Source organism: Plectropomus leopardus, chromosome 10, assembly GCF_008729295.1.
Source record: "Plectropomus leopardus isolate mb chromosome 10, YSFRI_Pleo_2.0, whole genome shotgun sequence".
In the NCBI taxonomy this organism is placed as follows: Eukaryota; Metazoa; Chordata; class Actinopteri; order Perciformes; family Serranidae; genus Plectropomus; species Plectropomus leopardus.
The window spans coordinates 5,878,590-5,890,589 of record NC_056472.1 but is presented as its reverse complement, the minus strand read 5'-3'; the positions used below and the strand labels follow the sequence as shown (position 1 = coordinate 5,890,589).

The window sequence follows — 12,000 nt, the reverse complement described above, 5'->3', positions numbered from 1 at the left end:
TTATGTATGGATTTTGCTGCTGGGAGGTCAGGGACCCCATGGTGATTCAGGCATTTGTCTCTGCTAATGCCTAGTGGGATAAAAGCACGGAAACACCACCGCGCCTGTGACACGCAAGACTGAGTTTGAGTGAGCACAGCAGAGGATGACTCAGAGGGTTGGTTAGAGGAGATTCTGAGCCCGCTGCTATGTTGTGAAGCCCTCTACTGGTAAAGAGACAGCATTGCAACCCAGAGGCCCAACAAAGCATTTGACTCAGCAGCAACATTTGAATTTACTGGGAATCATATATCAACATTTTTTAACACTTAGTATTAAACTTTTTTTCCTCATGCCATATGACACAGAGCTCATTATATTTTATTTTACATTTTAAACATTTAATAATGTTTAAATGTTTTTAACAATACCTGTCGTTGCTTTCTGTCAGCGTTCCTCCAGGATCAGATCCCTCGAATTCCACCACGACCCGCGGCTGGTTCCGTAGGAAGCCCGTCCACCATCGTCTGGCGAGCGCCCAGCGGAGCAACTATGACCTGCGGGAGCGGATCTGCATCGGCAGCATGACTGCTCTGGAGACAGCTGTCTACCAGCAGGTGCCCACTGATGAAGCTGAGGCCCAGATGTTGGCCAGCGCCGACCTGGATGACATGAAAAGTAAGTGAGGCGTAATCGAGGGCTTTTCTTTTCTTTGATGAATAACTGGCTAAAAAGCTGCTTGATAGCTGGATAAACATTTTTTAGCCTAACGTTTTGATCATATCATATCCCTAATGAGTCAGTACTGATTGACATATCTGTATTGGAATCGCCATTTTCAGTCGACAGGAGAGACAACTTTGCGTTTGCCAGAACTAATCATCGCAAGTTACTTACGATGACTGAACTTGAGCAGACTTCAGAGCAGTGATTATTCTGCTGACAAAAACTATGACCAAAGATGTTCATCAGCTATCTTTTTTTCCATGACATAGGCGCGATGCTGAAAAAATAAATTTAGATCTTTGATGATATAAACGATAACAAAATGTACATTTTGTGCCTGTTGTGGCTGGACTTAAATGTTTCCGGTGGGTTATCAGACATTCAAAATGCATGATATTTTCCTCCAAATTTGCATCTAGTTTGTGCTTTAAAATATAAGCAATGTTATTGGTTGGATTTGTTGTTTGATGCCCCAAACCAACAGCGAATTAATGACAACAAAATGATGGCTTTGCAGCAAGGGTTTGATGGGAGATAAAATAGAAGGACATGCTTTATGTAACATTCAGCAGAAAGAAAAAAACAATGCGCTGTAATAATGAGGAACGAGGAGACGATCTGTAGCTAAAGTAGGAAGAGTACAGTCAACCTGTACTAAGAAATTCAGATATTAGGTAAAAGCATCAAGAGATGGAAGTATTTCTTGATTTAACCCATTACCTTGATTTCCATGTCTGATAACTGATAAATAAGGCCAACTTTCTCACAGTGTTCCAGAATATACCTGTATATTCACCCTCTGTCTGAAACGCTCAGTTTTAGCACGTCTCTTTACACCATCTCCTGAAAAAGCCCAGTCTGCTCTGATTGGTCACTGTTTCTGTGTCAACCACATCTGTCCTCTTGGCATTGTAAAAGTATCTGGGGAATGAATGTAACGGCTGTGTACCTGCACTATCTACCCCTATTTAGTCCACGTTTTTTTCAAGTCTCCTCTGGGGTGGATCTTATTATGTATACTCTTATAGTGATGGCCCACCAGCAAAATGTGACATGAAGTACAACGCTTTTCAATGTTTGCAATATTCATTCATTGTGCAAAATGAGAAAATATTTAGAGTTGATGTTTTGTACTTTGTCAGCAAAAAAAAAAAAAAAAAAAGATCAGTTGGTCGTTTTGGCAGAAATCAGCATGGTGGCTTATTCCAATATTTCATTAGAAAGCCAATACCATGCAATACTAATGACATACCAATATTTTCATGCATCCCTGATTATACTGAGAGGTGTGTCATATTTTGCCCTCATCATGTGTGTAAATGGGGGAGATTTATCATAGTTTTGGGTTGTTTTTTTTCATATCTGCAAATGTAATGGGATTATTTTGTGCCATATTTTGGCCCATAGAGTGACGACATGGCTAAACCACTTCACTGTTTACCAGCTGACTGAGAAACAACCTTTACATTCTCTCACTGCTATTGAGAAAAAATGGCTGTGGAGCAGCGGAATGGGAGATGATTTCCTTTGTTGCTAAATGTACCTTCTGAGATGACTCAGTTCTAATATTCACCCACGCAGCAACAGCGTTGTGGGGGGATCTTTGCGAGGTGTCTTTTTCAGGCTCGGTTGTTATGTCAGCCAGTCACTTTGCTCAGACCTTCATGACAGCACCTCATGTGGTTGCTAGGCTATTTATGATATAATTGCCACGTCTCTATAGCAGTTCATATACACATACTTGAAACATGTTTTCATGTTGTGGATTTAGGCCAGTGATTTATTTTCACAAATTTCAAACAGTCACATCTAGGAAGGATAATAATGAATCGATGATCACTTGTTAAGAATGTAATCGAATGTCTAAAATTTAATCAGTTAATTGATGTAATGCTGTCAAACGATATGCAATGCATTCCTGTGAGCTTCCTGTAAGGAAATAACATATTTGCTATTGCATGAATTAAGCAAAGCTTTTGAGGTGTTTTTTTTTGGTCAAGTAATGATTAATTGATTGTAAAGTGCTTAAGTGATTTGCAACCCTTCTCATATCCTTTTTTTATTTCTGTACACCATGGAATTTCACAGTCTCGTTTTTCAGGCTTTGGAAAGTCAGAAAATAAGTAAAATTTGCTGTAGTAATGTAGTTGTTACAGTGGTCGTGCATGGCTAACCCTCCACGTATTGAAACATGATGGCAAATTTATTTTCTGTAGGCTTGCGTGGTATCTATTTTTCACACCTTGCACCAGGTATACAGCATGGTATGATATAGAGTTTGACAGTATCAGTGTGCGGTGTGAAAGCGTGTTCCCATGTCAAATAGTGTCTCCCCCCTGTTAATGTGTAGCAGCCCCTTCAATGATCATGTCAGGGAGGGGCTTGGGCTTACAAGGACAAGGTGTGTATAAAACACTTGAAGTTTTACTGATTAAAAGAAAAAAATATATGAATGGTTATTTTTTTTAAAAATAAAATTGAATTAAATGGTCCACATGCTCAGGAAGGGCAGAGGAAGGATCAGGTATATGTAGCTCCTATGGTTCACCACTGTATGGGTGCATTGATATCAAAGGTTTAGTATTACAGTTTAAATATTATGAAATACTGGATAGAAAATTATATATATATATATATATATATATATATATATATATATATTGTGTGTGTGTGTGCGTGTGTGTGTGTATGTGTGCGTGAATGAATTAGATGGGGGAATATTAAAAATATAAGAAAAAAATATATAAATATATATAAAAGATAAATTAATTAAAAATAGAATTGTGTTCAAAGTAAAAATAAGTGCTGAAATAAATAAAACACATTAAACATATAAGGTACTTGTGTTCTTTAAATAAACCACAAAGTGATGAGTGCTATAAGTATTAAAGCATTAAGATGTATAGGTTCAGATTTAGAGAAGGGGAAACACATATCAGAGGAAACCGTTTTCAACACCACACCTGCACCACCAACCGGCGAGTCCGCCGTTTCTGCCGGTTCATTCTACTCAACCAAAGTTAATACTCTTTCACCTGTTTTCTTCAAACAGACAAATGCAACCATACAGCTTCTGAATTCAGTTTTCCCTCTTTTACCAAACTAAGGCTAGCTTAATTGCCTCGTTAGCTCGTTAAATCGTAAAACACACTTCATTCAGACTCAATAGAGACCAAATACAACTCACCAAAACCGTGTTGGTCAGTCTTGCTAGTTGTTTAGGTAGTTATCCCACTGTTCCAACAGTCAGCAACTCTGATTTGGTCAAAATAAATCCTTAATTCATCGGGTCATATGTGAAAAACGCTGCTTTCCGTCCTCCCTCTCAGAGACGCCACGGACCGGTGTTTACCGACTGTTTTTTCAAATCTTGTTCTGTCAAACTCTCGCGGTCAGCTCAGCTGCCTGTTTGCACAACACTGACCTCTGGTGGCAAGTGATGCACACAGCATGCAAAACATCTTCATTAAAGCCTCTCCAGCATGAAGTAACCTTTTGAAACCTAAGCAAATTGGGAATGGGTGATCATGTAGAGGAGGAAAACTAGGATATATTAGATTTAAAAAAAGGAAGAAAGAACCTCACATTTTATAGATAAATCATCATTTTAATCTGAACATGAATTGATACATGTGCATGTTTACGCTCCAAAGACAGTAAAGGAAATATATCGTCAGCATGGAGGACGGACTCCTGCTGCTTTGATTGCAATATCTAAATGTATTTACACACACACACACACACACACACACACACACTCAGCGTGGTCATAATCCCTTTCACTCTCAGCAGGAAGCTCTATTCGTCCTGTTTCTCCTCCACCAAGGACAAATTTTTATTTTATTTTTATTTATTTTATTTTATGTTATTTTATTTTATTTTATCTTATTTTATGATAGTGATAACATGTCACATGTCAACATGTTCTGTCCCTGCCAGGATATACATTTTAAGTAAAAAAAATCCAGGAATATCATGTTTGGGTCAGACTGTATTTTCACTTGGCTTTTTTTTTTAAGGCTGGAATCAACATATTTACATAGTGTTCAGCACCCTCTGCTGGCAATGAAAAATAGCTATGCCTTTTCAATATACTCATAGTTCAAATAAATTATGGCTATTTTATACATTATAATTTAACCCAAAAACAATTTTTGTCTCTTGGGACAGGGAATGTTTAAGGGGAGATAGTGTAAAGTTTGTCTAGTCACATATCTGTGATAAACATTGTTAGTATGAATTGTTATGATTATGCATCCTCCATAGTTAGTTCAAGACTCTTATGTCTATTTCAAGTAAATACCTACCTATATATGGTGAAGTCTTAGTGCCTGCAAGTTATGTTTGACCATAGATACCTGAGCTGGTCCAGCGCCAGTAAATTTAGCAAACCAAATATTTGCCTCATTCCTCAAAAGAAGTCTAATACCTGACATGTTAGTTAGAGATACCTACCATCTACGTCACAGCATTGTATAAATACTACTGCGTTTCTATGTGATTGATGTCAGCCAGCTTTCTATGTTCTGTGTCAGTTAGTCTGCATTTAGTCTTGTCTCTCTCTGGGCTGACCCGAGCGCTCGTCTTTGTTCTACTTGTCCTCATTTGTAGTCTTCATTTTAGTTCATCTTTGTACTCATCTTTATTTATGTACTTGTTTATTGTACCCATGGTCCTTGTAATTGTAATTATAATTGTATACTCATACTTTTACTCATATTAAACATGTGCTGATTGAAGCTTTAACAGGTGTCACCATCCTTCAGAAGTCATCACAGAAAACTCATACTATCAAACATTGTGTTTTCTTTAGACGCCCATTCAAAGGTTTTGAGTGTATATAGACAATTATGATGGAAATATATGATGGACATATCCATACACTATTATATTATATCTCATAAGTTGTTGTTAATTGTTTTTTTGCCCACTCAAGAATTGCTTCATTGGCAGAAATCCCTCCTAAATATCACATTAAAATACAAAGAGCTTGAGGAACACCACAGAAAAATGCATGCCATGATATGGTATCAAAAACTTCACATTTGGAGATTCCTGTAAGAATATTTTTTTTTTTGTACTGATATTTATCCAGATATCTATCTATCTATCTATCTGAGTTTTGAACTCAGCCTGTTGCAGCCTCTGAAAGACAGTAACGTCTGCAGAGGACTCAGGCTAAATGGAATAGGATTTTTTTTTTTTAATATGAGTTTATGACTTCTCTCTGGTCCTCTTCAGTGGTAGGATCCTGGGCATGTATCTATGTATTAAGAAATATTGGAATTTCACTCAGTGGCTCTTTTTACACGTAAATTAGAATTATTTTCACTGGTCTGTAGTTCTCCTCTATGCTTGACACACAGGAGACGTTTCAGTTGGTCTCAGTCTGCAGCCTCAGTGCTTGATGCAGTTAATTCCTACACAGAAGACCTTTAAATTAAAAATCCAAGGGAAAAAAGTGACTATTTTTCTATAAATTCATCTGTTCATCTGGATTATGATAACAAGCGGGTGATCTGAAATACCTTACACCCTATTTTTTGTCAATAATATAAGAACAGTGATATTGATTGTTATTATTCCTGCCTCTCTGAAAAAGGGGTCAACCTGGAAAGCCTGTTGAGCATTTATTGACTCCCTTGCTGCTCTGCTGTTTACCATTGACAAGTTTTCTCTCTGCTGCCTGTAACTTGGCTGTGCAGTGGGTGTCCCACACATTCTGTCACATGAAACCAACCCACACAGCTCCTGGCCCCCACATACACTGTTAGAAACAAGATAACACAAAGGATGGAGGACAGAGAAATGACAGTTTCTGCTCACCATTTTTGTAACTCGTGATCAAATTTAGAGAGAAAACGCCAGAAAAGTCCTTCAGTTTTATCATTAATTTCCTTGCGCATTGATCTTTATATTCAGTTATTGTTGTGACATATGAGATATGCGACCTTATGCAGTACACTCCTCTTAAATCTCTCTTATTTTTCTGGTAAGAAAAAATATAAGTCAACTCCAGACACACTAAATGTTCTGAATGTTCTTTTCTCTTACCCAGGTGTGCTCAATGCTGAATCCCACTTTATCACAAGTCACTGATGTTAGCATAGGTAACACCCCCTAAATACTATATAAGGGCAAGTTTTGTGTTGTGTGCAAACACAAATAAAAAGATGATTGAAATTTAAATTGAAATCACATTTTTAAAAAAAGAAATATAAAACAGCAAGTCCTCATATGTACAATTTATATGAGAAGCTCAAACCAGGAAATATTTCCTGCATGAAAAATAACTTACACAATTAAAAAAATAGTTGCCCATTCATTTTCAAATTAATTGTTTAATTGTTTCAGCTGCACTTGTATACTTTTATATGGTTTATGCACAAAAATCTTAATTTGTGATGTAGATATCTAATAAAAGAAGTGGGGTTAGAAGTGCAATATTTCTCTCTGGAGTTTAGTGAAGTAGCGGTAGAAAGTGACATGAGATTGAAACACTTAAGTCATGTAAAAGTTCATCAGATTTGTACAAAAGTACAAAATTTGAGTAAATGTACTTAGTTACATTTCAACACTGGTCAGCAGAGTGATGCACAATAACTAAAATCATAGTAATTGGGATCAATGCACCGAATGTCACAGTATTTTTTTGGCCGGGAAGTGTAATGATCCTGTCATTCTAATTACTCTAAAACATCCATTTTAATGTGATTACATGATATTCATGCATTTTTAAAATGTTTCTCAAACATATTTTGCTTGCACTGGGCAACAATTTGTGGTCTGTGAAAACGAGATGTTTTTTTCTTTTGGCCAGAGTGCTCTGGACCACTCGTAAAAATTTCTCTTACCTAAGAGAAGAGCAAAAATAAGAAAACATTAGTGAATCCCAAAAATTAATGGGTACTATCAAAATAAGAACATATTAGGGATTTGATTTGAGCAAAAATAAAAGAAAATTGGTTCATATATCGTTTCTTGCATGAGGCCCACTGAATCAAGCGCCAATCACTCCAGAAAATGAACCACATCAGTAATCATCTCTGCAGGACAGCCTGCACTTTTGGAAATAGGTTTCCGTGAGCTTAGAAAAAGATAGACAGAGAAAAACACTGAAAAGAGAGAAAAGGAGAGAGAGATAGGGAGGCCAAAGCTCGTGTTGCCAAAGAAAAACTCTGCCTCGCAGCATCCAGGGCATTAATTAACTAGATGCTGCGATCGATTCCCCTTCAGCAGCGACCCTGCCCCTGGCCTTTCCTGCTTTACCGGAGCAGAGTGATCATTGACTGTTCAGGAGCCGACAGTCAACAGGGCACCCACAGTTACTCTGAACCAGCTATCGGATGTGCAGGGATTGATGCTTGACAGTTACAGGCCATGTTATTCATAATCTGTTGTAATCACTGTTGGGATGTGTTAAGACATGATGGTAGTTGGATTTGATCTTATTTTGAACTTTGGCTGAAGAATTCATCCAAAATCACATAAACTGCAATTTCAAACAAAAGTGGTGACAAAAACAAACCCCAAGTCGAATGCTATCAGTTGACGGGAAAGTGATGTTCATCACTTTGCAAAACTATGACATTAAACTGAGTTGTGTCTCAGTCAAGGATAGGCAACGTTGTTGTAAAAAGTAGAGCGTGTGGTTGAGATAGTGTGACATAGATATCTGTGATGTCTGCCGAGAACGGCCTGGAATCGTATGCTTTCAACATGAAGTCAGCTGTGCAGGATGAAAGGCACAGCTGAAATGAAAAATACATTTTTTTTTTTTGTTTTCACAAGCTGTCAGTTTAGTTTGTTTTGTTACAGGTGCCCGTACCTGTAAGTTTGTATATATATATTTCTTTTCTTTTTTTTCTTTGTCTTTTTTTTTGTACCAGTTTCACAGCATTTGTGGGTTACTTGACCCTGTGCGGGACTGCAGGACTGTTTTGGAGGCACCCTCAAGTGACCATTCGATGAACTGCATTTTTGGCACTTCCATAATGGCTTCATTTTTCCATCTCGGAGGCTGTCACTTGTGTTCTTCAGCATGACTAAAAAAGTTTCTTAATTTTTTTTATTATTTAAAGTAGATCTGACATTTTTACTGGGGAAACAAAACAAATCTTTTTTTTTTTTTTTTTAATTTTGGTCATTGTAAAATCATTCTCCTATCTAACTTGCCTCAAGCAGTAGGAACCTTGTGGTCAGTCCTTCCACTGTTTCAACAATAACCAATTTTGGTTTGGTACAAAACAAACAAACAAAACAACAACCATCTAAACAGACTAAGTTAGATGTAAAAATACACTGGCTCTCCACTTTTCTCTTTTCTCTCTTCACTTTTCTCACCCATTCTTCAATGCAGACACATAAAAGTAGCAAAATACAGTGTCAAAAATCAAACCAATAGCAATATATTAATTCAATGACCCAACCCTAACAAGAAATAAAAGTCAGTTAAAATTTTAATAACTCCTGCTTTCCTACACAGGCATGCAAGTACAGACAGTCAAACACACATACAATATTCCAGCATGTTTAAGAGAGTGTCCTGTTTACCTCACACTGGTGTGCCTGCTGCAGACGAGTCAGACCACAACACCTCAGGGGGATGCATGGTTTCCATGGAGACCAAGGGACAGAAACGGTGCAGCTCGCTCTGATAATTAGCACCATGATCTCTCACTAAGCAGAGAGCTGGAGCGATTCTAAGGTGTGATTTTTATTACTCTCATTATCTAGGATCCACATTAGCAGTATTTGTGCACTTCTCAGATTATATTTCTGCATGTGTCTTTTTGGTGTATATTTTTGCTTTTCGGGGTGCAGGCACCAACCTTTTGAACTTGACCTTACACTACTGCACATCACATGGTTGGAAAGTGATGACGGCCCTGTGGAAACGAAAGGCATCAAGTCTCAGGTTTTACCAACGGCAAGATCAATGAGCTGGGGACATCATTAAAAAAGGGCGGTCCTACCATTCAGCGGGCACAAAGTAGACCATCCCTTATCAATACTTCCTTTGGGAGCTGTGGCTAAAGTGAATGTTGCTACCATTTATGTATCTCTCTCATCCCGCATACAATGGATCTTGTATTTCTGGATGGACTGAAGGGTGATTATTTTGACTGACACAAGATTTCCAAGATTTTTTCTCTTTTTATGCTTTTTTTTTGCCTCATATAACTTCCTTTTGAGAACATCTGATTCTGGAGCTGGTTTCCAAAGTTTGCACAACCAGAGCAATACAGCAGAGGTAGGCTATTGGTCTTTCAAAGACCCAGGCTCATCAGAACAGTGACCCAGGGTGAGCGACGGCGTTGAGGAGTTGGAAGCCCTGGATGAGCAGTGTGTCCACTCAGAGAGAGGAGGATAGGAGGAGGTACCGACTGTGGAGATGACAGACATTGAGGGACAGGACAACCAGGGACAAGGGACCCCTGGTAAGAAGCGTGGCGCTGAGCACCATGGACCAGAACGTCGTTGCAGCGTACAAAAAGGCTTCGGCACCCCAAAGCAGCACCAACATGAGCACCACAGCTCTTTGTCCAACATGGAAGGGGACTTTGAAGAGTTTGTTTTGGATTTTGATGACTATGACTTGCTCGAGTCCATCCACTCTCATCTGGAGTCGCCAGTCGAGCCTGTCCGTAAGTGAGAAGTTTACCTACATTCTCGCTGAGTAGCTCTGTATTTCTGTTCATTCAATGAAGAACTGGCACTGTGGTAAAAGTTATGTCAAACTTCTGATGATGGAAGTTCTGATGCAAAGGTAACACAGTCAGAAATTCACGTGGACGAGCATTTCATTCTATTTTTACATGGATAATCAATAGACAGGAGCTCACTTGTTTCCATTGATTATGTAACATGGCACTTGCTTAGTTAATGGCAATATGAGGCTCATTCATGCCCATACACAGAATACAGTTGTCCACGATATTGAGCAAATTGACACGGTGCTCGACTGCTGCCGTTTCCTGCTTTCTTATAGATCCAGTGGCACCCATTCGGCTTTGGGGTCAGCCACAGCTAGAGCGGAAAGACATTTAATTGACCAGCATGTGTGGTTCTGCTATTTTTATCTATATGTGGCACATTAGTCCTCGGATAAAGCGATTTTCCAGCTTGTACAATAGGAATGAGGGTGATCAGCCTGTGATACTAGCACATTTATATCTATCTACTTGATGTAGGGTTGTAGCTGAAAACTGCTAGCACCGACTGGGTATGCTGGGTTGGACTGACTAATGGCTTTGGAGCAGTCTTATCAGTTGCTCTTGATAACTGTTCCTGCCAAACACCATTACCATCAATTTAATCAGGGCACTAGAGGTGTGTCGCTTTGCCTTCAGCTTGCCAAAATCCATTTTGGGAAAAACAGTAGTTACATTTCAAATCTATTTTTATGGTCTAAAGGGATGGCACTTGGTTAGTCTTGACTGTAGAATTTAACAACTTTTGGAATGCTTAAATATAATATATATAATGAAAATGTGAAATGTGTCCAGTACTTTGGTTTATGAAGAAATAACCATAAAACTAATGGCATTCCCATCAGTTTCAGCTATACTTTGTGTTAAGTGCTGATATGCAAATGTTAGCATTCAAACACACTAAAAAGACGGTGACTATGGTAAACAAACCTTGCTGAACATCAGCATGTTAACACTGGTTCTTTAAACGTGTTCTTGCTCAGAACACTGCTTCGTGTAAGTAGGGCTTCATTGAGCAGCTAGCATGACTAACTCTCAGACATGTTCATTTAGTGCAAGCTCTTTGCAATTATGAAAAAGTGATGACCCAACTCCATTGGTCCATTTAGCAGGCTGTTCTCATACACTGTGCCTTACGTATACCTATGAAAAGTAATGCACCAGAATTTGTATAATGAGCCAGTGGTTTGTTAATAACACACGTAATCAGAAAGGCTGCAATCATGTGACTAATGCACTGACGGGAGTAAAGAAGGAAGTACTGTAAAGAGTGAAAGTTGGTGTTAGGAGGTAGGTTTAAGTGGTGGAGGGTCAAACAAACACAGGACTTTCCCCCAGGTGACTGTTCTTTGTGTCTTGGGGGAAACCATATGAACTTAGTATGTCTTCACTGTGTTTCTTTTCCTAAACCTAAAATATGTAAGTTAATGTTAAGTACTGAACATGACGATGCACAACCATGATTATTTTCCTGATCCTTACCTAATGTTACTTGCCAAAACCTAACCCATGTAACTTAACATTAAGTACATAACTTAATGTTAAGTGACAGCACTGTTTATGGGGTGCTAATTTGTTAGAT

At 38.4% G+C, this 12,000-nt stretch overlaps 1 protein-coding gene across 1 annotated transcript in view; it reads left to right on the top strand.

The window, feature by feature from the left end:
* slc4a3 (solute carrier family 4 member 3) overlaps positions 1-12,000 on the top strand; it is a 64,956-nt gene that overhangs the window by 23,648 nt on the left and 29,308 nt on the right. The window contains exon 6 of the mRNA XM_042494214.1: positions 431-657. Coding sequence (XP_042350148.1) covers positions 431-657 — 227 coding nt within the window. The remainder of the gene's footprint in view (positions 1-430; positions 658-12,000) is intronic.